General features: G+C 37.9%; 1 protein-coding gene across 1 annotated transcript; it reads right to left on the reverse strand.

Moving 5' to 3' along the window:
• Positions 1-1,515: 1,515 nt before the first annotated feature.
• LOC101847156 lies at positions 1,516-26,053 on the reverse strand. The gene is made up of 21 exons (XM_005088868.3): positions 25,991-26,053; positions 23,435-23,535; positions 22,988-23,056; positions 21,636-21,696; positions 20,879-20,962; positions 19,435-19,530; positions 18,411-18,512; positions 16,115-16,176; positions 15,553-15,643; positions 14,692-14,793; positions 14,235-14,350; positions 13,633-13,771; positions 12,474-12,638; positions 10,378-11,345; positions 8,358-8,428; positions 7,449-7,592; positions 6,841-6,967; positions 5,929-6,186; positions 5,303-5,447; positions 4,746-4,893; positions 1,516-3,893 (listed from the first exon to the last, which is right to left on the reverse strand). The coding sequence occupies exons 2-21, from the start codon at positions 23,476-23,478 to the stop codon at positions 3,793-3,795; spliced, it is 3,093 nt and encodes a 1,030-aa protein (XP_005088925.1). The 5' UTR covers positions 23,479-23,535; positions 25,991-26,053; the 3' UTR covers positions 1,516-3,792.
• Positions 26,054-26,209: the final 156 nt, after the last annotated feature.

Below are 26,209 nucleotides of genomic sequence, written 5' to 3' on the forward strand. Positions count from 1 at the left end.
AATAAATTATGTATCTCATTGTTTTTTTGTTTTAGTAGTTTTTACGGCGCTCGCAACTGCGTACCGTCACATGAGCACCAACGGGTGGATGTCAACAGAGAAGTCTTCTCAGGGAATCAGGCTTACTGTGCTCACCTCTCTAGCTTCAACAGCAAAAAGTCAGCTTCGACTATCAAGGCATCCCTGAAATAGAAGGTCACAAGAGTGTGACAAACATACAAAAGAAGTAGAAGAAAAATGAGGATAGTAAGGATTAGGAAAGAAAAAGCAACAATTCCCTGTTGCAGTTCAGGCACAGTTACAAGTATGACATTGATGAATAAGTTCATTTACAATTTTAATGTGCATAAGATCATGTTAATGTTCCCCTTTGGGAATGGCCAAAAGACACTTCAGTCAGTAGCACAGCACCAACGGTTATGTATCTCAATCTTAACTGAAGACATTACAATGTACCAAAAAAAATAGAAGCACATGAAAATTTTTCTGGAACTGCCACAAAAGTTTGTGCATGATTTTGTGGAAATAGGAGAATCATGAAAAGGTGTGCTAAACACATTACTATATAAGGTGAATACAAACAAAGTGTGTGAACATATCAAATTTAAAATAATAAACTTTCTAAATTATTTACCTGTATTTGTGCTCTATCCTTTTATTATTGATGATTTCTGAGGCAGAAATTTCAATTCCTTTTAATACTATATACATCACAGCCGGACAAAAAAAGTAACACATCTATTATTAGTCAGACAAGGATAGAAAAGGGAAAAAAAGTAGCGCTGATTTCTAGGCTTGTCAGGCCACTGTGCTCCCTGCTTTTTAGTTAGTTTTAGTAAGGTTTTACGGCACTCGCAACTGCATAAGGTCATATATGAGCGCCAAGGGGTGGTTGTCAACAGAGCAGTCCAAACAGGGTATCAGGCTTATTCCGCTCACTTCTCTAGCCTCAACAGCACAAAGTCTGCTTCGACATTCAAACTTACTTACTTACTACCCGTTATGCCATCTGGCGTTTAGGGCAGCAACAAAGGATCTCCAGCTCTCTCTGTTTTGGGCCATCTTGGTCAATGTCCTCCATGAATGATTCAAGGACTTCATTTCAGACTCTACTGTGTGTCTCCAGGTCACATTGGGTCTGCCCCTCTTGCGATTTCCTTCGGGTGTCCAGTTGAGGGCAGTCTTCACAATAGAGTCTGGTTCTCTTCTCAGAACATGTCCAATCCATCTCCATCTTCTTCTTTTTATTATGGTGTCGACTATAATAATAATAATAATAATTGCATTTATATAGCGAATATCCACGCTCAAGAGCATGCTCTATGCGCTTTACAACTATTAAAGCACCCCGGAAATAGCAGTTCACAAGAAAGAGACAAACATCCAAAAGAAGTAGAGGTAAAATGATGATAGTAAGAATGAGGAAAGAAAAGGCAGCAGTTCCCCCTATGTCGTTCTGGCACAGTACGAGCATGACATTGATAAATCAGCCTATTTACAATTGTACTGTGCATAAGAACATGTTAATAATATATCCCCCCTTTGGGAATGGCCTAAAGACAGCTTCAGTCAGTAGCACCGCCCTTGTGGGGGGTAGTCCCAGCTTTGATATACACTTCCAACTACTGTACAAAACAACAGTGTTTGCTTGTAGTTTTCTGCTATCATTACACTGCTGCCACAAAACAACATGACATGAAGTTGAAGACACTTTTGGAGGTGTCTTTAAAGGAATCTTTTCCAAGGCCCTCACCAATCTCAAAAATTCAAACTAATAATCACCTTAGACTTTTACATTTCCTTTTGTTTGGCAAATTGTTTCAATGATATCTGTTCTATATACCTGACTAGTTTACAGTTGCGTAAAATTAGTAAAGATGAAGTTCACTTTACCTAAAAAAATAAAATATCTTAAAAGACCAAGACTTTTATAAGCTTTGTCTAAGGTCCATGTTGGGCTCCGTGTTAACTGTGAGCAAAATAAGGTGGAAGAAGCTCCACCTCAACAAGCGTCAGAAATAGGCTTTACACACAACATACAATACTGTTCAATATCAAGTAGGGGTCCAGTTTTATCTGCCCTTCAAGCAATTTTGTGTGCTTACTTTAGTCTCTTGTGGTCTGAGAAAGGGTCATTTTCCTATTTTTAAAAAATGCTAATTCCAAACAGGTTTAACTCCAAACCAGTTGCATCTGTGTCAAGTTTGTAACTAACAGTGACTAGACTGGAGAACCTAAATAGGAGATAAAGGTGTACCATAAAAAAAAACAAAGTTATAAATATTGTCTTTACAATTTCACAGGACATTGTCATTTCTAACAATTATAAATGAGTATAAAATAAAACTTTGACAAACTTTTTCTCACATTTCTAGAACAATAACCAGGATGACAGAAGTTCAATGACTTTACAAAACCCTAACACATAATCAGTATCAACACATTTAGTAATCTATTACTACCTAAAGACCTGGTAAATTATTCCATCATCATTCAATAATTCCTTGAGCAACTTCTCACTTACACCCACTTTACTTGAGGAAAACTCTCTAAATGTTACCTTATTTTGATAACAAAATGTTTTCTATTTCTCAAACTTCACTTGCATTCCTTTTTCATCCTTCAACTTTAATCCTGAAGTTCTAGGGGGAGCAAATGTGTAGCTTTGTCAAAGACTACAGCTACAAAAGCAAGTAAATGCTGAACATTTCTGAACAGATATAAGGGCAATAACTGCAATATATGACATCTCGTCAAGCTTGAAAGACACAAAATCGAATCCAACAAATCAATATCTGCAAATGTGACCATTCTTATAATAATAAAAATATCATCAACTTTAAATGAAAGACTCAGGTATACAATCACAACCACCGTTTTTAACATTTTTCTCCATTCAAAGATTCAAACATTTTCCTGACATTTGTTCAGGACAGAAGAAAGACTCAAGGTCAGACAGTGTCAAAAGGAGGATTTGCAAGAGGAAATGCACAAGCTACATGGAAATTCCATGCTTCATAAACCTCATACATTAATCCAGCAAACAAAAGTAACAGCACAAAATCATATCAATAAATGTTGGGAAAACTGGCATAAACTGTGCCCGGTACCAGTAGCAGCCTCGAGCAAAATTTCAGTGTATCAAAACTAGTCCATTCACCTCACAAAACATTTCATTTATTGGTTTGCCAGGGTGGATAAGAAAAAATTAAGTGCACTTACACTCTAGGCAATCAAATAGCAAACTGTGCAAATCTGTATTAGATACATAGCAGGTTTGGACTCAATAAATGCATATAGTGAGCACCATTTAAATGTTCATCATTCGCTTATTTGTTTATTTCAAGGCACAGACCTGTCTGTACACCCCAGTCCCATCAAGGTCATTGTTACAGAATAATGGGAGACACATTGAAAGACACATGTCGCAGTGTTGACATATATGCATAAGACAAGTCAAAGCTTAGAAACATAGCACTTCTATCGCTGATCAATCTTCCATTAAGTAAGGCAATATACCAGACTAAAAGTAAAATATAAATATGAAATTAAAAATTAAATGCTACAAAAACAAACAGGGAATGGGCAAACCGACAAATAAGTACAGGTTCTCTCGTAGATATATATATATATAAAGAGGCAGCCTTTGTACATACACCCACCAATACATGGTCTCTAAATTACGAATTACAGTCTTCCTAAAAATATTAACCCACTTGTCAACATTTTTTAAAATCTCCATCGTCAGCACAACTCACTCACAAAGTGTCATTGTCCAAACCCACTGATCTGTCAACAAATGTCTCTGATTCCGACACAGTTCACAAACTGCAATGGAGATGTCAGTGTCATGCAGGAACCATAACCTATTTTCACCTCTTTCTTCTGGAAGTCTGTAGAGAGAGAAAGGAAACATGCTGCTTGACATCTCAAAACAAAAAAAGTTTTGCATGCCCAAATATGGAAAGCAGTTCTACAAAGCTATAAAAAAATGTTGCTTTTAGAAAAGGAAAATGTTGCTTTGTATGTCGAGCAGTAGGTGCTTACCCATCATCAACTTACCAAGTTCAATCTCTGATATGCGTAAGAATGGTTTGTGGATAAATTTTGGGGGAGGTTTCACAGGTTATTACATACCCTGAATCCCAGCCACTAACAGGGAACAAAAGCATGAATCTCGCTCTGCTGAGGTGGGAGGGTTGAAAGAAAGAGGAGAAAAGCGAGGAACCCTTAACATGAGGAACCCCTCTCATTTAAACATACTTACTACGAAAAGAGCAGAATATATTGACCTAATAAATTCTGCAAGATAAAGACATATACTGGCTCAGAAAAGAACCAATAGTCTACGGGAACGACGAGAACCTAAAGCCAAACAAAATAAATGAACAAAAAGTAAAAGTACTAAATGAATACTATTGATGAAAAATTCATTTTTCAGTTTGAAAGGTAGGCCCTGCATTTTATTAGGGTTTCTTTAACAACAAAAGTAAGGTGTAATCCTCCTCCTCACCAAATAGCCTCTCAGATGTTGACGAATTTATTATTGATTAAATTGGCAAATCTGCAGTTAACATTATTAACAATATCAAAATATCTACTAATTCCCTTTTTTTAAATCTCAGCAATACAACTGGTATAGATCTATATATATAACACACCCCCCCTTCCACATACACAAATACTACTGTATTCACACTAAAATTCTTCAACCAAAAATATTTTATGTTTTTGTTAATACTAACCTTGGACTGGCATGGCATTAACACTTGCAGCATTTGGAGAGTGTTCACTTCGCTTCACCACCATAAGACAAGGACGCAAGACAAGCAGACTCCTGACAAGCTGGCATAAGAAATGCTCAATGGCAGACAGACAGCTCCACTGATTGTTCTGAAAAAAAAAATTAATTTAGGTTTACATGTGATTTAAAATCTTCATATATCAAATCAGCAGGGAGGAGGACAAGTAGGAGGAGGAAGAGTGGAGAAGAAAAAGAACAAAAACAAGAAAAAGAATAAGTTTGGTTTGGTTTTAATTTTAGTAAGAGTTTTGTGGTAATTGCAACACAAAAGGGCACATATAAGTGCCAAAGATTGGACGTGTTACTACAGGATAACATAATAAGAAAAGAAAGAGGAAAGATAAGGACCGTAGGCATTTGATAGGAAAGAAGGAGCAAATCACACCAGAGCACCCGCCAACCACCCATGAACAAGAACAAGAAGAATGAAACACAATCAAATCAGATAATTTCAATCAGCATAAAAGTCAGATGAGAGCACTGTAACATTTTACATACATTTGTGAGTAAAATCTCTCCCTGAGCTTCCACCCCAGCCACAACGTCACTCCACTGGGACTCTGTCAGTGTGAGAAGCTGGCGAACGTGGTCCACGCTCCACAGTTTGACACAGGCCTGGCATGATCCGTCATCCACTAAAACACTGGAATTGAATTTGGCTAAAACATATTTTTGGTGCAGAGAGTAAGTACATCAACACATAAATGGTCATGTCATGCATGACAGGATATGCGCTGCACAGACTGAGACATGTTGAAGTCGAGAAGGGAAGCCATCATTATTTTTACTTGCTATCAAAATTCATTGAGAATCACTAACTACCAGTGGTGCCTACATATTAAACATCTAGGCACTTTTGAAAACCATTTCAATTTTTTTAAATTGCAAGCATCGTCTGCATTCTCCATTTCTAAAAACTGAAATAACCTATTGAAGAAAGTATAATAGACGGACACAGCATTAAAACCTGGCTGCAAACAAAGGTTTGATCAAAACCTCAAGGAGGAAGACGAAAAGAAAGACCACTAATTACAAATCCCTTCTAAAATATGCAACACTAGACAACAACACAAAGTCTCCATATGTTCTGTGCATGTAGACCAGTAGCACTCTAGTATTCTCACCTTGCATTGGCAACGATTTCGGACATGGACACGTTCCCACACCCTCGGCTCTGACACATGCCACTGTGGAACACGCCCTTGCACCGACGGCACACACACTTGATAGACAGTTTGAACACAAAGCCGATGTGGCATTGAATGAGCCATTCCTGTCCAGCTTTTTTATCTTGAACGTCACCAGTCCACAAATTGATGAGGAGCTCTCTTGAAGCAGTATCAAAGCAATCTTCCCAACTGTGTTCTAAAGAACTTAAAATTCTGTGCAGAAATGTGATAAAAGGAATCAATTATCCTCTGAAAAAAGAGAGAATGCATTTTTTTTTTACATTTGTCTTTCCACTTTTAACACAAAATTTTGCAAAAGCAAGAAGTATAAGAGAAAAGCAAGGAAAGACTAGTAGTAAAAGCACACTTGTTGTTGTTGTTGTTAGCGATCCAGTAGCATCTGAGCGTTAACTCTTCTGCATGATGCCATTCGGTAATAGTTGCATGTTTGTTCTAATTGTTGTCTTAAGGAGTAGAGGCAATTAGATGTGTGGGGTAGCTTGGGAAGAAAACAACCCCTTAAATCAGTTAGTTTTCAACAGAAAAACAGATGATGTTCCACTGTCTCTGAGGGGTAGTCACATAGTGGGCAGGCAGCAGACTGCTTTACTCCAATTCGGTTGAGATGTTGGTTGAGGGGTACATGTTGTGTTCTAAGTTGGAAGATTATGGATTGATCTCCCCTCCTCAACTCATTAAGCACACTTAAGAAGTCTTAAAACTCCTTGCTATATTTTAAAACAAACTTTCCAAACAAGGGAAAATATAGTAGCAACACTAAAAAGAAGTAAAAGGACAAAACCACATCAAGAGACCCCCCCCATAATATAACTAAATAGCACAACACCACAAAACTACAGTGCTAACCTCTCAATAATGGGAGTGTCCAGCATTGTGATGACTTTAAAAGTCGAAACATCTTGGAATCGACAGTATGCATTCCCTGTTTTCTTTGAAACTTTTCGTTGAAGATGGATGAATTCAACCACAGCTCCTGTAAAAATATCAAAACGTGACATTACATAGACTTTTCCTTTTTCTGGCATTCCTGAGAGCACTTAAATCACTAAACTACTCAGGTCTCATTTTTCTACATCTTTTCAACACTGATGACGGTGATGATGATGATGATGATGATGATGATGATGATGATGATGATGATGATGATGATGATGATGATGATGATAACATCAACCATGACCACAATGATGATGACAATTAGAAAAAAAAACAGGGTAGGAAGACAAGAAGGATGAAGATGGAGACAATGAAATTGACATTGTAAATTGTAATCAGACCAACAAGGAACAAAGTATATCAGAAAAACATTTATACCAGTTGATGCATAAACAAAATGTTATTCAGTATCAAAAGTACATATCATCAAGAGAAAATCTTAAAGAAACAAAATAAAAATAAGCCACGAAGTGATCAGAACTTTGGATGCTAAAAAAGCACAGAACCATTTGCCAAACCTGGTACAAGGCCAACAATGTACGGTTTTCTCCAGCCATCAACATAGATACTCAAAGGCGAAGCATCCCCACTTGTTCCATCACATCTCAGGTCAATGCCTACTATCTCAAGTTTGACATTTTTTATGACAGGGCCATTGAAATCTAAGAAAGAATAAAAAAGGAGACAATCTGAACATTAAATAATAGTTTTAAATAGCATTATCAAAGAATGCAGTATCCATTTGAAATAACATTGGAGTAAAATCCGCACCATAAAGTTTCCATTTTTTTTCCAACTTTTTTATTTACAGATTCATAAACTGTTATTTTTCCTCTTGCTTTGCTATCACAGAAAACATTACAGCCACACTTGACACCTGTCTGCTAATGCTAAGCTCATTGGATGTTGGCATCAATCGGTAAAAGAATCAAATGTCCATTTACAATTGAGTTTCATACTGCAATGCATTAAAGAGATAATGTGTCACTTATGACAAAGATACATCCAAAGCTCTGTTGACAGAGAATTGAAATTCAAATGCATTCAGAAGACAAATGATTGGATACCTGGTGATGTAAGTGTGAAAAAAACTTTGAAACAAAAAGTAATGCATGCTGTTTAACACAGCATATGACTATTGTAAAAGATTTCAGTATCTTAAAGTTAAAAGATGGAACATCCTTCTCTCATGGTAAGGGGTATGGAACCTTTAAACTCTCCAAAATATCCTATGTTCATTAATTAATTTGAACCTGCACTGCACAAACAAGTCCAGCACTTTGCAAACTGACTTCAATCATGTGATCATTAATTAGAATGAAACCAAAATAGTTGAAAGGAATAACGGAAAGAAAAAAACGAAGACCTCTATCATTTCTTCTTCTAAGCACATCATTGTGACAATTGGAGAAAGTTAAATATTGTACCTTGAAAACCAGGGTCAATGTATTCTTTCTTGATTATCACTCCTAGAAATGACACAACAGACTGTGGGAATCTGTGGAGAGGATGTAACTTTATCTTCATTGCTATGTAAGACCTCAGGGGTAGTGAAAAATAGGTTCCTCTTCCCTCAGCACAACTTATCTTTACATAAACAGACATTTTCCCTGCTACAACATAGTGTCCTTGCCTTTCAGGTAGCCGTGTTCTGTCTTGGGAGATACTCTTAATCTTTTATGTTTCCAGAGTTTCTTCCGTTTTGAGTACAGATTGAGAATTTTTTCCAAGCAGCCAGCAAGGTCAGATTTGCTTTTCCTTTAAATCCAACTGAAGAGAAGTTTTCAACATGCCCAGCATATATTTCATCCATATCCCAGAACGCTAGGTACTTAATGCCATCAACTCTGGAATCAGGGATGAAAAACAAATAAGAAAAACCCCATTAATTCACAGACAATGCTCACACAAACCAGGAACTGACTCGATTACTTTCGCATGGAAGGCAATCACTACAAAGAAACTATTTATATTCTCACACTTTAAGAACAAAATCAATTAAAACATAGGCAACATACTAAAATATGTAACTAGACTATCACTATAGCACTCTGACATATATGGACGGAACAAATTATTTTGTTTTTTGTTTTTGTAAGTGTTTTACGGCGCTCGCAACTGCATATGGTCACATGAGCGCACGGGACACACCTAATATTTTCAGCTGGTAGGAAATTTTGAATTTTGCCCTGGAGGCGGCCGAAGCCTACTCTAATCGATTGTAGACCACCAAGGGATCTTTAACGAGCGCAACTTGCACACGGGCCCTCCGAGATTTTTCGCCCATGTCCGAGAAGGCTAGGTGTAGATCTTTCCTACCAGAAGATCAGGGGTGTGGCTGAAAGACAGCAGTAAGAAGAAGCGAAGGAGTAGCAGTAGAAAGGCTGCAGAAAGAATCAGGAGCCCAGAGGAAGGGGCAAAGGAGGTGAGGGGGTGGGGGTAGAAAGAGGAGACGAATGTAGATGACAGAACATTGCCAGAGAGCCGGAAATGAGGTGAAAGGAGACAAATTTAGAGAATAAAATTTTTCGGTCGCTACCCGGGACCTTTGAATGAGAGGCCAACACCTTAACCTCTAGGCCACGAGAGCCCCCACAAATTATTTACTGCTATGAAGAATACAAGATATTCCAAAGACCTTAAAAGAGGATCAAAACCCCATTTTAAGATCTTCCTGTATACTTTAAACATATATAGGCTTTTGCGCAAAATAGTAGACATAGTTATCAATCTTTTGCCAGCTTTTTTTTTTTTGCAATATAATGCAAACTAGCAAGGAGAGGAGAAAGAAAGAGCCAATTTTGAGAATTTCAGAAGAACAGTCGAAAGCTGTGATCCCTCAGGTACCAAAGGGATCACAGAAAAGAATAAGCAACAATAACATACAGAACAACTGTAGAGCAAAACTACAAGAGAAAAAGCACGGAGTCAGATCAACCAAGAAGAGTTCTTAAAGTGATAACATCAACTTTATAGAAGTTACAAGACTGCCAAACGTGCCAACAGTAGTCAAAGGATGACCACACCTTTTGTTTCCTGTAAACAATGAGATGTGAGATCTTTCTGTTTCCTAACAAACCTGTCACAGAGAACTTCCATTTTTACATCCTGTAGTTGTCATCAAAAAAAAAAAAGGAAAAAGACAAAGGACCTAATCAGCAATAAGTATGATTTTATTACTACAAATATAGTCAAACCTTTTCATGACGACTAGCCATTGTCAAGGAAAAAAGTGGTCCGTCTTAGACAGGTGGTTCTCTTGGAAAGTGTCACTGTGATACAGAAAAATTACAAATAGGGGAGTGGGAAGTGGTCGTTTGTACAGTGGTTGTCTTGGACAGGTGGTCATTAGGGAAGATTCGAATGTATACTTAAAAACTTATAATCATTTGTTTCAGTACACAGGAGTCACATGTAAGTCCTCTCCCAAACACACACTATACTTACCCAACCTGAACCTGCGAAACCGTTGCAAATTCTGGAAACTTCATAACACTTTTGTCCAAGTGCCAGGATCCTGGGTTGATCCTGACCAGGTTAACTGCTGAGGAAACTGCAATTTCCAATGTCACATTGTGCATACGCATTCCTTTTTCATGTTCCTTACTTAAAAAGGTGGATTGAAAATCTGCACAGTTTCCATTTTGAGATTTAGGAGCAGAAAGTCTATACATCTCTCCAGAAGAGATAAAACTATGCCACCGTGAAGCCTTCTTTGAGAGACAAAATGTGACAGACCTCTGAGCAGAAAGGGCGACTTTTTTATCAGAAGACGCTTCTAGTTTCCTCTTACCAGTCACAGGTTTAAACAAACAGCCTTCTAGTTTGAAAACAAACTGTTCTCTATTACCCTTTCTCTCTTCATCCACTACTAATGGCAATTTCTTTGACACATACAGAACACATGAAACAGAGTTCTCCTCCTCAAAGAGCCATTCTGACAGGGCTGCTTCTTTGGACTGTAGAGGTAACCATTTTTTCTCTGCAATGTTCTCCGACATCTTTTCCACCAAAGCACAGTCCAACAAACAAAAGGCGATGTACACAAAAGAGGAAGGTTTGCCTTCCTGTCCTCTGGCATGTGCCGGATTTACGAAGGTCCCCCCAGGTTCTTCCACCACAAGAATACAGTTTTTCACACATATCAGTTTTCCAGCTATGCCTGAACTGAGAATGGGACATCTGATCATATTTTTAGGTTCAAGAGACAGATAGCACCTATGTGAGCATGTGTGTATCTTCCCTAAGTGCCCCTCAATGTTCACTTGATTCCAACTGTCCGTGGACAAGTCTTTCACAGCACTCTGAGTATCCCTAAGAACATTTTGAAGTAGGAGAACGACGGGCAGAGACTTGTGACCATCGCTGAACAATGCAGGTCCTGAGGCAGAGCCAGATATTGAGCCAAAGAAAACCTGAGGATGACAGAAATCAAGAGAAAAGGAAACTATGAGTATTTTCTTAAAACAGAAACAATGATCTGGCATTGCCAAAGTCTGGTCTGACAAACTTATTTCTATTAATAAAACAAGACTGAACAATTCTTATCAACTGTTTACACTAGTCAAAATATTACAGAAGGGAGTATATCTCAAGTACAGACACTTAAATATCTGCTTTCATTCACCAATATTATTAAATTGTAATAACTAAAGACACAACTACAAAAAGCAAAAAAATTTCCTGCACTAAAAAAAATCAGACCTTAGATTCCAAGATAACTATAAAAAAACCACAAGCTTTTGACAATGCAAAAGAAGAGGCGCGTACAAAAAATAGTTGAATGTAAACCTCATAAAAAATAAAATGCACTTGCCTAACTCAAAAAAGAAATAAAGTGCTTTCTCAACTCCCAAGCCCTGAACTTGCTGGTACCAAAGATAACAAAAAAAACAGAAGAACAAAAATGCACCCAACATGCTAGAGAAAATTCTAATGTGCGCAAGATGTCACAGGTCACAATCTTTAACCGGCAGTTGTTCGCTTATTATGAGAGACAGATCGCTAAAATTGATGCCAATAAAAGATAAATGATGAGATGAACTCATTCATTGACAAGACCTGCATAGCTCAAGCCATAACAATGTAAACAATTGGAAAATACTAAGACGAACAATCACTCCGATTCTACGCGTTGGCTTTGTCTCACATGGTGTGTGTGAGAAAGACAACACACCTCACTTTGTTTTATCGGTAATAAAGCTCACACTTCTTGTCAAACTATATCAATAAAAAGAGAAAGAAAGAGATGGTTTTATCCATAGACGGGTAGAATAAGCCATAACAATGTAAATGAGTGTAATGTCTTAAGACAAGCGTTCCGAGTTTACAAGCCGGGTCTGACCGTCTCACAGCACGATGTACATAAGATAAACAACACACCTCATTTTGTGTTCAGTTATAGAACCCCTCGTTTCCGTCCAAAAGTCTGTATATAGATACAACCTCATAGGTCAAGGGGTTAAAATAAGTTAAAAGTTTCTTTCAAAAATGACATCAAGGCAATACACAAACTAAAATTTATTTTGACCTTAAAAAGTTACCTCATTTTCTTCATAACTGTGAACTCTGCTAACCGAGGCAGTATCTCTCAAATGTGAAGATTTTTTGCTGCTGCTTTCTTCAGGTGCAAGATACTTTCTCTGGGTACTTATCTTTTCCACTTCACTAGCAAGCTCCAAGATCTCTGGAAGCCTGTATAGATCCTTCTGTATGAAATCATTGAAAGCAGGAAAGTGAAAACAAATGCAGCAACAATGACTTTAAGGTTAAAAAAAAAACCCAGACATCACTCATTTTTTTGCCCATCCATTTCAATGGTCCCCACAGCTTTGTCTATATAGCAGAGCACACAATTACAACATGAGTAACTCAAAAAGTAGAATTCCTCCAACAGACTCTACAATTTTCATTTTGTCTCAATATTTTCTTTGAGTAAATTTCCCTAAAAACTTGGACCTAACAAAACAATTAACGTAAAGAGCTTTTTCAGCTGAGAGGCTCATCAACCTATATGTAAATGAAGCTAATGATTTTGCTATGCTCTTTTGTTAAACAAAAACTGCACTAAGGTTTTGGCAGAAACACAGAACTTACTCACAGTCATAACAAAGGACTAGTGATAAAATGAGCCTGGATGATGAGCAAGAACATGGGTTACAACAGTTTCCAACAACACAATCTAATGTGACACACAGTGAGACTAAATGAAACTTGCAGGAAAAATACAGAGGTGTAAGAGACAGGTGAAAAGGAAGACAGGTGGTTGACAATGTGCGAATCAAATTTTTCACAGTCAAGTGTCATAAGGCTTCAGAATTAAAACCTAGCTTAAGCTAGGACGATGTTGTGTCAAAATACCAAAAACTGTTTGAACCACAACTAAGGAAAGAATGGCGATTTGTATCTCTATCACAAAACTCAGAGCTATCATAAATGCTGCATGAAGGAAAACAATTTTAAGCTCATCCTATACAACATATTGTTTCTTAACAAGGGTAGAAATGCCATATTCAAGGTCAACCCATTATCTAAAAACTGTCCCACTGACATCACCTCAAATCTTTATGAATCTCCATTCACAAAAAACCTAACCATTGATATAAGGACTCCTTAATGGATTTTGGTAATGCAAATGCAAAAGGAATCTTCAAAGAACAAAGATGCATTGATAAGTCTATTTTTAAGAACTTAATTCAATACCTTTGATGGTAAAAAGGGACATGCCACGTCATGTTGCTGAATAAAAATATCTAAAGGTGTGAACCTGTCTTCTTGTACACCAGGGCAGAGATCACTTCTCAAGAAACATGAAATAATCTTGTCTTGTGAATCAGTGCACCTAAGATAAAAGAGTAAAGAAATCACAAGAGAGCTGAATATACCATTGTGAAAACTGAAAAAAATATGTTTTATTATCCACAAAATTTCTTATAGGTGTACACCTCTCATACTATATCTAGAAGATTGCAAGGGCTATAGCCTGTCTACATGCCTCAAGTCCTATAATTAATTTGATAGTCTAAGAAAACCTAGTATCTTTATTTCTGTTTGACCTATCACTGACGCGCCTCTAAAACTCTCCCAAAAATATCTTCCAGCAAGAACACAGAGACTGTTGGTACCGCTCCTATAAATAACACACTTTCTTTGGTAAGAACTATCAATCAGCATCAGAGCACTGTTAGAGAGAAATGGAATGAGAAAAATAAAGTTTATCTACTATTTGAAAAAAACTGTACAAAAAAATTAAAATCCCATTTTAATTATAATATACTATTTCAAAATAAAATGTTGCACCTTACCTGCCCTTTCGACTGAGTTCCTTCTTCAACTGCGCTACTGTATCAGTCTCTTTCAAATTTAAACTAAATACTGTCAGGTCATAGCTTTTGGTCGATTTGTCTTCTTTCATTGGATCCTAAAGACAAAGAGAATAGATGAGCCGTTTGTAAAGCAAAAAAAATGATGCATTATACATGGTGACTTCAAGGTTGGACCTTATTGTTACACCAATTTCCAAAAAGGGTCAACAAAGTTTTGAAACATAAATGATCTTTGTTTGGCAAGAATCATTTTTACTAAAGAAAGTGCGAAAAATATGTTCGTAGTCAGCTTGCTTGATATAAATCTGTCTAAAACTCATCTCCTCCCAACTTTATGGAATTTCAACTTAAACAAGTTTAAAAATTTGGTTGAAATCAGGAACAGAGTATATAGCTATATATGTTTACCAAGTACAACATCAATGTTGCATCTTACCTTTCTGCTTGTCTCTTGGTCAGAGTGGGAAGATCCACTGGACAAACTGTTGATTTTTATGCAGCTTTTGACACAACATACCAAGGTGATTTGATGACGTTCCTAGTGAAGTAATAGAGTATATAAAAAAAACTTTTGCTCACAATATCTCCTATGCAGAAAATTTCTGGGGGTTTTAGATATAAAACTAATCACATCCCCAGACAAATAGACAGATGAGGATAATGTAACTAATCCATTCAAGAGAAGGAAACTTACTCAGGGGAGGGGGGAGGGGGGGGGAGTAATGGTAAACATTTACACCCAACTGAAACAGTCTAGATCATTTAGGAGGGAGAGTGTTTCCTCTGCTGGAACATAACAGGACTACACATCACACATACTGAAAATATCAAAGCATTAACAGATCAGCATGTGCTAAATGAAAGAGAATTTTATAAGTGATTGTCTTTCAGAAATCGCACACTTTTTAAAATTGTCTACATTCTTTTTCTGACACCTACAATAGTTGGTAAAGAAAACTATTGTCTTTCATTCAGGTCTCTTGCACTTTGCATTTTGCTGTAAATCTCTCATCAAGCCATGCTTGGTTCAAGTGTAGAGGTATTGCCATACTTAATATCAGCGGATGAACATAGACAAAGGGAACGAGTAGAACACAGAAAATTATTCCTAAAACCAGTCAATCCATATTTAAGCGCATGTTCTCTGTTAGCATTCCAGGATTGTTCATTTCATTCAGTTGTGAAAGGTTCTCGACATTTTCTTTATCTGCTCACATTTGCCTAGAAACATAGAGAATGGCCACACCTTAAAGTGTCAGATAGAGGAAAACAATGATAAGTAACTATGACCACCAACCTTGATCAGATGTGCGTTGTAAATTGTGACTTCATCGTTCAGTACCAGTTCACACCCAATGTGCCGGTTGGTGATTGTGTACAAGACCAATCTGGTATTGAAAAGAAATTTTTGAAACTCTTTTAAAAGCAAACACATCCACTTCATAGAACATTACCAAATGAACTTTTTCAAGTTTTGCCTTTTTAAAACAGTGAATGGTATCCTTGCAAATCCTGTATTGAAGGGTGGTGGGTGAGCTAAAGAAAAAGACACTTACATCACTTATAAAACAAAAACTAGTTAGCATGATCCGAAAGATTGATATTTATACCAAAGAGATCTGTACCCATCAAGTCAATATGTGAAAAAAAACAAAAAAACTAATGAACTTCATAATCTACCACTTCACACTAGTCATTGGAAAATAAATGTTCACACAAAACAAATTCTTTTGCCTACTTTGTGAGAAGCCTTATTTTTTTCCAAAAATGTTCTTTACTGCATTTCAGAAATCACTTTTAACTTTGAACAACTGGTATTGAGTACTTTAAAAGATGACTAATAAAAACTTGTCACTTACTTGATTTTGTCATCCAGGCCGTATATGCCATACTTCGCATCATGAACTGATGAAATGCGACCCTTAAACAAAATTGTTTACAAACTTCAAAGAAAGCAAAATATTATGAACAACTTTATACACAAGATATTATCTATTAAAACTCAAGAAACGCTGACTTTAATTTTTTGCTTGACAACCATGAAAAGTTGGTCAATTCAAGAATTTATAAACATGTCTCTGTACTTAATGGTGAAAAACACAGATAGGCTTCATTGTACAGCTTTTGTAAGTCTTCCATCACATGATGAAATTTGTTTCAAAAAAGATTACAACAGTTTATAATGTTGTAGCGTATACTTTTATAGCACAAGCAGCACAGCAGCACTGGCACAAATAGAAGGGACGTTGTCACACGGAAGATAAAAGAATACAATGACCATTTTTACAGAGAACAAGGAAATGGAAAGAAGAAGAAAGGCAAATCTCTTCATAATTACTTAAGAACTTGAAAACAGACAAGAAATGGAAGTAAATCCCCGCTCAACAGCAAGCTCTATGCACTTAACAATCTATACTATTACCCCAGCAGATCTGAGAGCATTCTGAAACAACCTCAACTTTTTGATACAGAAAGAACATCAAAAATACGCTTAAAGTCCATCAACAGTTGGAGGGAAGTGGCTCGACAGAGCTCTAATAACGTGGGACTAGAACATCTAATCAAAGAGCCCTTATGGCCAGTGAGTACAACTCCCCCGTGGAAGACCCCCTGCAACCTCACAATCAACTTCAAACTTGCAGTGTCTACGACAAAAACAGATCCACTTAATATCTGACATGCAGCAGCTTTCGAGACCGTGCGCCGATTACCTACGTCCGACCTAGATATCTTCACTGACGGCCATGCCACTGACGTCTATAGGTTATGTGGAGGAGAATACTGGTCTCGACACAAATCTTCTGGGGAGGAAACATGCGTATCCGTGCCAGCGGGACTATACGGACCCAGCTACCGAGCTGAAACTACCGCCCTGCTCTGCACGCTGCAATGGCTCGAAAAACAACCACGTTTTCAAAGAATCCACATCTTCACAGACTCCCAGTCACTTGTTCAACACTTAATGTCCGGAGTGACTGCAGTTCGAACTGAGATGGTGCACAAAATGTGGACCACTATCTGCCACTGCTGTGAAATCCACAGACACCTACACATACAATGGACACCGGGACATTGTGACATCCACGGGAAAAACCGAGCTGACGCCCTGGCCAACAAGGGAGGCCGCCTCGACCAGTCCTGCACTTCAGTCGATCTCGCTTCAGCGAGCTCGTGCATCTCGCATTACATCATTACCCACACGTGAGAGAAAGCGCGAGTGCACGACTCCGAGGGGGAAAAGTGAAGCCACCACTGAAGAGGGACAAAGAGAAAAACCTAACCATCTGACAGAGAAGAGTGATATCACAGCTAAGTTGCAACATGAAGAGCGCCATCCTGCAGGCATACCTCCATGCAATAGGCTCCACTCCCAATGATTCCTGTCTGGCAGTCCTGAAGACCTGCAGCATGCACTGTACAAGTGCTCACGGGGGAATGCACATCAAGGCCCACTTATAGAGAACAACGCGAGACCAAACCTGGATGTACTCTGGACGAGGCCACACAAGGTTGCCTCCTACCTGTCTGCCTGCAGCAGACTGCCGCCCTCCTAACACAGGCCAGCCAGAGGAAGCATACAGTGCAAACGGTCATTTATAGGTGCTAAAACATTAACAACCTGACAAGATCTTTCAGTCTATGGCCGGGTACTCATTCCCACGTGGGTGAAGTGAAAAAAATCTGTGTAAAGTGCCTTTCCCAAGGACACAATGTTGGGCCCGCAGCTCGAACTTCTGAACCTGCAACCTCACGATTATGAGTCCAGTAGCCTAACCACTAGGCCCCCAACACCACAACAAAGACACAAAAGCAAAAGTATGTTCAGAATCTCAGACACGAAACACTACAAAATAGAGCTGAGCATCAAATCAATTCATTCCTCGCAAGCAGGAATTTCTGACAAGCACAGGCCTAATAAGCTACATACACCATCATAACAGAACATAAAGTGCAAGCCAGTACAGCACAAAGACTATCCTCTGCAGTAGCAAAACAGTGCCTTCTATTAGTATGCTGCAGTATGAAAGTATTGGTGACAATTCTAATGAAAATGTAATTTCTCGATTATTTAAGCCGCCTAGAAAATTTAGAATAACATTCCAAATTTAGTTTTCAGCATTAGAAGGTATAAAGCTAAAACAAAATGTTAACTACCTGGTAGCTCACAAGGTCAGCAGCAAGGTGTTCTGGCTCATCACTGCAAATCTGATCATCAAAAGAGACTTGCTGCCCCGGACATGTACCTTGAAGCCATTCCTGTGCAAAAATCAAATCGAAAAGACTTTAACCCTATCCGTATGCCCTGGGGTCATATTGTATCCCCAGGGTTGTATTCTTCACATTTTAGAATACTTCTAGTCCAAGGATTTCTTTGAAACTTTCAGTATTTCTCAAAAAATCATTTTGACAGACTTCATTGCAAAGCGTACGGATCAGATTAACAAGTAAATTTCCTTTTCGGAAAGTGGTGGCACAGAGTTCCCCACGTCGTATGGATACGATAGTAAAACAAGACGTACAGATAGGGTTAAAGTAATTTGACATTTTCTGAACTTTTCTGGCTCCATTTGCTGATGATGATGTTTTCAAATGAGATATACTTAGAAATACATTTTGTAATTCTTTTTCAAAAAAAGGAAATAATTCATGGTCCTGACTTAAAAGCCAAAAACAACACATCAGTCAAGGTTAACAGATTATGCCACCTCATCACCAACTCAGCTGTGCAGAGAAAACAGCTTTAAGACAGTTTGTTGATAATAATCTAGCAAAGCCATTGAGAGGATGACATGAGAAACTAAGGGTGGTTAGGTAACAAAACAATACATCAATGAATGTTTGTTAATATCTCTAGGAAGAAACAGTTGACAGTCCAAATAATTCACAGGAGAATAATGTGGCAAATCAATACATAACCTATATTATCTACACTAAAGCTATCAGGATGATTGGCTTGTAAAGGATAGCATCAATCCACCTATTTCTCCCATGTCAAAAACAGTGAAAAGTAGGGAACTGTTTTCCTCACTTTGCAAAGGACAAAATTTGTGGTGAAAGGCACCAAAAAATCTACTCTCTCAGCTCCTCTTTTCAAAATGTATTTTAAAAACCATTGCATATGTCTTAAAAAGTGAAAAACAAAACTCACTACATATTTTTATCTTTGACTTAATTTTACCTCGAGTGACACTGTGTCGAATTTCTCAACACTGTCAGCTTCACAGAAAGAACTTACTCCCTGTACTGCAAACACAGGGCATGGAGAAGCAACACCCTGAAAAAGCAATTATTGAAAAAAAAATTTATGGAGAACGTCTTAATTTATTACCGATAAAATGTATGTGCGTGTCTGCATATGGGTGTGGGCATGTGTGGTACGTACATATATATGAAAGAAAGAGAAGACAAGAAAGAAGGAGAATCATGTTAATTCATACACATGTAATTATTTTGCCATCAGTTGTAATAAATAATTATAAAAAAGGAAATACACTGTTCAATGGAGATCCATTTTCATCCTTTATTACTCTCAAAACCACCCAAATACAGTCGAACCTGCCATGACGGCCATGTACAAACAGACACTTTCCATTTCCCCCCTTGCGTTTTGCTATATAATTTAACTGTGTAAAACGGTCACCTGTCCAACCTGGCTGGGGCCATCTTATTTTATCAACCCATGGCAAAATTTATCTACCCGAGACGGCCCCACTTGGTCTCTCACCGCCCGCGATGCTTTATCATAAAATTTTGAATTGGCCCCTGGTGCTGTGGATGGGCCGTCCTAATCCACTCACTTGTTGCTATTGTTAGTCCCTTCAATGAATAGTTACCCAAGTTGACCAATGAGTAACATTAAGTTTTCAACTGCTGCTGAGGGAAGCGTGTGATCAAACATAACCTATAAGCCCACCTACAATTCATACACAAATCATATGAGAGGTGACTGGTCTATACCAATGCAACAATGGACGTAAATGTGAACTTGCGACAGAAACGTCGCTTGTTCTCTGAGTGGGGGCGAGCGACCCAGTGTTTGTTGCACCATGGCACTCGGTCTTCATCATCTTATATGTTTATTTTATTTTACCCTTGCACAAAACCAGCAACAAAAAAAGCTTACCAAAAAACAAACCAACAACAGCAACAACAATTTAAAAAACCTTCTTACACCCTCCCCCTCCCCCCCCTTTTCAAAAGAAGACAAAAACCCTTTTGAATTAGCCTTACAGCAGTCCGCAGCCAGAAATCAGCCCTGGTTTGAACCTCAGAAAGGAATGGTTTGCTTTCTGCATTTTGATCAGTCCTGCCTAAGATGGCCCCCTGTGTTGTACGGCCACTTTTCTCCTTGACAATGGGTGGCCATTTTAGACAAGTCTGACTGTATATTTAAATTCACAACCACAATGCCTGCGAGACAAAAAAAAACCCCAAAAATTAAACACTATTTCCCCTCCTTTTTAGACCTCTTTAAAAGAAAAGGAAAGAAATATTTTTGACTTTATTTTTTTAAAGCAATAAAAATGGACCAAATATTACTCTCCTTATAAACTTCATCTCACATTCATTCTCATTCATAGACACCCTTTAAAAGCATATTTTTTCCTGAAAATGATAGATACCTTTTTCAGTGTGGTAAGACGAAGGTCCTTGAAAACATAGGATTTTGTAGGTATGATGCCTTGAAACCATGTCGAGACACATTCCTGCATAGTATTTGAAAACAGAAATTTAGTAATTTTGCAGATTACTCAAAATCTCATAATTAAAGCTTTGAGAACAGCATAATAGGAGTTGCACAAAGTTTCTTATAGCAAATACATTTTATACGAAATCAACATAATTTCATTAAGAACACAAATAGGATTTAAGATAAGTGGCACAAAGTTTTTAGAGCAACAAAAAGCTAGTCTTCTTGTTCAATAGAAAGACTATCAAATGAAAGTGTTTCGTTCTAGAAAACTTCAAGACATTAATACAAATTAGCTTACAAATCCTAAAGCTAAGAAATCAGCATAAAACCTTTAACAATGGCACATTTTAATAACTTTGTCGATGACTAAACCTAATGCTCTTTTTTAAAATTTTTATCCTGTCCTTCTGTGAAAAGAACAATGCGGTGTGATTAAAAAAACTTATTCCCAGATGATATTTGATTAATCACGGGTGCCTTAGTCTGTACGAATCTCTTCTACTTCTCTTTTATGTACGTGATGCACAAAAGTGTTTTTAATCAAATCTCAAACAGTCACTTCGCAACTTCTGAAACACTGCTATAGATATACAATATGTTACAAAACTTCCAAAAAGAAGCATGAAGAGATAGGCAAACAAACAATATCATAAAGAGGTAAGTCTTCATTTCTCCAAACACATTACCTTCACAAGAATGGTAAGTTTTTGTTCTACTTCAATGATGAACAGATAGCCAGGCTTCATCCTGCAAAAACAAATCCCAAATTGGAATACTATTCAAATTTTCAACACAAAACTCTAAATAACGACTGAAATGTTTTGACACAAATTTTATATGCTTCCAATCTGTGCGGACAGTTGACCACAAAGTACTAAACTCTGCATGCCCAGTAACTATAGGCTACCTGCAACATTAAACTCGTGGGGGAGGAGCAACATTTGATGAATCATATGACACAAGAGAAGAAATTTATATTATATATGCAATCACAATTGGCAATGTCAAAATAAGAAATGAAAAACAACCACTTCAAACCTCAAAAAGTGCAATGATTTTTGTTTAGGAACAAACGTCTATGCACCGAAAATCCTCTACACTTCTGAAATTGTAAGTCTCTCAAACAAATGATGGAAACAAAGAACAATCTAGAGATAAATAAAAGTTATATTAACAGGAGTATTACCAGTACAAGCTCTCATTAAATACAGTCGAACCTGCCCTGACGGCCACCTCTATAAGACGGTCACCTGTACAAACGGCCACTTTCCATTTCCCCCCCTTGCGTTTTTTCTATATAATTTAACTGTGTAAAACGGGCACCTGTCCAACGCGGTCGCGGCCACCATATTTTAACACACAACCCCTATCACACTAAGCAATAACACCTGTCTTAGACGGCCGTCTTAGTGACTCCATTACATTTTGTCATTAATTGTGCATTGACCCCTGGCGTTGTGGGCGAGCCGTCATAATCTAATCACCTGTTGTTGTTGTTAGATAGTCCCTCCAACCCATCATGTTGCGTAGGCCCCCCTCACTGTTGACCAATAGCTACCAATTTCCAGCTGTTGGTGAGGGAAACGTGTGATCCCTCATAACCAATAAGCCCCGCCCAGAACTCAAACACAAATCGTCAGTGAGATGAGTGGTCACTGTTTTACCCAGTCTGTAACGAAGTAACAATGGACGTCAACATGGACTTGTGACAGAAGCGTCACTCGTTCTTCGAGTGGTGGCGACCCATAATATGTTTGTTTTACCATAGCAATCGGTCCTCCTTGTCTGACACATTTCGTTTTATTGTCACCCTTGCACAAAATCAGCAACAGAATAAAAATAACAAACAAAATGCAACAAAAACAACAATAATGCCGCTACTTTCGATTGGAAATGGGGTTTGTTTTTTTCATTTTGATCAGTCCTGCCAAAGACGGCCACCTGTCTTATACGGCCACTTTTCTCCTTGATAATGGGTGGCCGTCTTACACAGGTTTGACTGTATTTCAGTTCATAAACTCACAAAGTATCATATTACCTTATTATTTCACTCTGTGCTGTAACTGTGCCAGTCAAAGTCACAAAAACTTTCTTTGGCAGCTTGTCCCTTCAAGAAAAAACAGACGTTATTACATTACTGTCAAAGTATTATGACATCAATTTCAAACTGATTTGAATTTAATAAATAATTATTTTTAATAAATAGGCCTAAAAACAAATTCATCTGGTAAACATGGATGAAGAAAAGTAAAGAAAACTACTACTGTCATTTAAAGAGTTGTGAAAAACTCGAAACTCCACACAATGGACGTACGTAAAAGCCATAATTATTCTAACTCATAACACAGAGCAAAAAAAAAATGAATTTATTCTTTTCTTAACTTTCCTTTCTGACTCAAATTCTAAACTTGCAACAACAAAAAAAGCTGGGGGGGGGGTTACTTTTTAAAGTTAATTGAGGGTCTTGCCTTGATCTTATAAATACCTGTTCCTTGCCAAAACTAAGGCATCCTTAGCTGACAAAATCATATTGTGCTGTGCCAAAGAGCAGTAGGATCCTGCTACCTCTGAAACTTCCTTCGTCACCTATACATGAAAAAGAAAAGCACATTTATTTCAGTTCCTCTTCATTTCTCTCTGCTCTCATTTTGACCTCTTAAGCCAGAATATTTCGTCCGATCTAGACTTGTTCACATTCTCAATCTTAGTAATTTGAATGCTTTCCTCTTTTTACTTAATTTCAACACTTCGACTTTGATCTGCTACTTGTTATTCTGTATTACTGTGCAGATTTTTTTTTCTGTGCCTAGATCTTTACTTTTATTGAATAACACATTGAATAAATACCAGCACAATGAATTTGCCTAACCTATTCATAAAATATGCTCGATCTTGGCTGGAAACAGAGCGAAGAAACAAAAAGAAAGGAGGTAAGATTGAAGAATAGGCCTACAGGACCAGCGGAATAGGACTACTCTTGCATATATTTCGACAACAATTCATGACTTTCCCGTTTTTATTAATTTTTAATCTCTCTCACTCTGGTAGGCCTAGTTTAGATCTATTCTTTAAATGTTTGTCAGGGGGGAGACCCCAATCCCTTCCTCAGCCCCCCATTCTCTCGCAATAATACGAGTGGTCAGGTATTCTCCAATTTTCCCGAACCGAAAGGAGCAAATAAATATGTTAAACATATGAACTAACTTTGCACGCATCTTCTAGTTTTAGATCTAGATCTAGATCTACTTGACTCCTATTTTTATACCGCACGGAGCGGCGAAGACCAAAGCTATTTTTAGATCCAGACATCAGCTGAAAAATGCCTGCTACAGCGCAGGCGATAACTTTTGACCTCAGCTCGATCTAGATTTCTTGGTCGAGAAAATTTTGCTTGGTCAATTTCATCGGTTAACCGAACAATTTTGCATTTAACTCACTTCAGACGGTTCACACAACAGTTGCGTGACCCCCGCCGCGACGGCTCCCACAAGCCCTGCGTGACCAACTTTGGAATTTTTTTTCCGCTCTACAAATCACACACGATCGCGGGACCCGCCTCGTACCCTTGTTTGGCCAAGCCTGAGCTACTTAGACTTCGTTTCGTATTTCTGGGACCCAGAGTTTTTAAGTTATTGGAGGTGAAGGACAGTGACCCCAACTGGGGTTGAACTGACTGGAACTCGCGCTTTGCTTATTTCTATACAGCTGATAGTAATCCGACTGTCGCGTCGTAGAAACGGTCGAAGAAGTCGCATGAACAAGAATCACATAATTTCGCCGTTTTCGATACTTCTGTACGTTTTACTAGATCTAGTTCTAGTGTCTGAGAATATGATGTGTCTGATAGTTGGGATCCAGGATATGTACCCGAACACGGCCTGAGTCGTAGTTTTAGGGCTAGATCTCTAGCACTAGTACTGGTGTTGTTGTTCGCGCAACGAAATCACAACATCGTGCCGTACATCTGTCTCATGTAATTCAGTGCATGGGTCTGAATCAACACACAGACCAGCTTTTATACTTTCACCAAACACTCACACATGCACACAAATCAAAATACAACACTTTGAACTTTTATTTTTGTTGTGAATTTCATTCTAGATCTATCTAGATCTACAATCTAGATCTACCTGTCATGTCTCTGGAAATTTTTCGGAAAATCAAATTTGTGCCAATTTTTTTTAAGAAAGTGGCTATTCTCACCCGCCCGGAAGTTCTCGCAAGATCAACTCCTCCCCTCTTCTCTCTCTCTCTGTCTCTTTCTAAATACTGTCTATCGGTGTGGACGATCAAATTGACCAAAACAAAGTTAAAAAATGATGTTAAAACACAAAAGTAAATTAATTTGGTTGTCTACAAAGATGCTACGGCTATTTAACTTTTCGAATCGAGCCCAACTACGCGGGTCGCCATTTTGTTTTGCCCGGAAATTCTCGCACTACTCCTCTCTCTCTTTCTCTCTCTCTCTCCACTGCCCACAGACAAAATTGTACGCTTTTAGTAGGCTACAGTTGTAATGGAACGTTTGTTCACGGCACAGAATTCTACAATTTTTCTGTTATCACAGTGTAGAATTCTGTGGTTTAGGGTGAACGCAAAATTTGGTGAACGCGCACCGGGTGAGAATAGCCACAAGACTCGCCTGCACTATTCTCACTCCGGGTGAGAAGAGAGGTGGCCTTCTGGCCTTCTCCTTCTTTTAAATCATATAAAAATTTAAGTATTAGACTTAGATCTACACAAATTTAGTTTTTTGTGTTAGATTAAGCTTGAATGTTACTTTACTGTGTAAAAAAAATAATTACAATGGGGTAATTCTGAGAGTTGTGGTGATTTATTGAAAATACTGGGCTCAATGGCATGACTGATGATACTGATGACTCAAGACTGATGATACAAATATAAAAACCAAAACAAATGAGGCCCTCTACAAACTGCAAATCCGTGTCGGATTTCAAATCTGCCTCCGCTGAATGAGAATGCTATACTTTCTATTTCCTTCCTGTAATTGTTGTGTCACTTAGAAATTATAACAACAAACCTGTGTCGGATTTCAAATCTGCCTCTCTGCTAACAAATACTGTACTTTCACTTTCTTACTTTCCTTCCTGTTATTGTTTTGAAAATTACACGGAATTCGTACCAATATTATTTCGCTTCTTGATTGGTCAAAAATAAATCATATTCTCATCTCTGTCGTCTTTACTTTTTACATCTTAGATCTATATTTATAACGAATTTACGGATATGAATACTTATG

This window comes from Aplysia californica, unplaced genomic scaffold, assembly GCF_000002075.1.
Source record: "Aplysia californica isolate F4 #8 unplaced genomic scaffold, AplCal3.0 scaffold00001, whole genome shotgun sequence".
Lineage (NCBI taxonomy): Eukaryota > Metazoa > Mollusca > Gastropoda > Aplysiida > Aplysiidae > Aplysia > Aplysia californica.

What these genes read in the sequence shown, in the direction of transcription:
- LOC101847156 (XM_005088868.3), bottom strand. Translation starts at nt 23,478, where the DNA reads ATGATTTTGTCAGCTAAGGATGCCTTAGTTTTGGCAAGGAACAG. An exon ending in GCACAGAGTGAAATAATAAG is followed by an intron (nt 21,697 to 22,987) that starts GTAATATGATAC and finishes TTGTTTTTGCAG; the next exon opens with GATGAAGCCTGGCTATCTGT. An exon ending in GTTTCGCAGGTTCAGGTTGG is followed by an intron (nt 8,429 to 10,377) that starts GTAAGTATAGTG and finishes TCCTCTCCACAG; the next exon opens with ATTCCCACAGTCTGTTGTGT.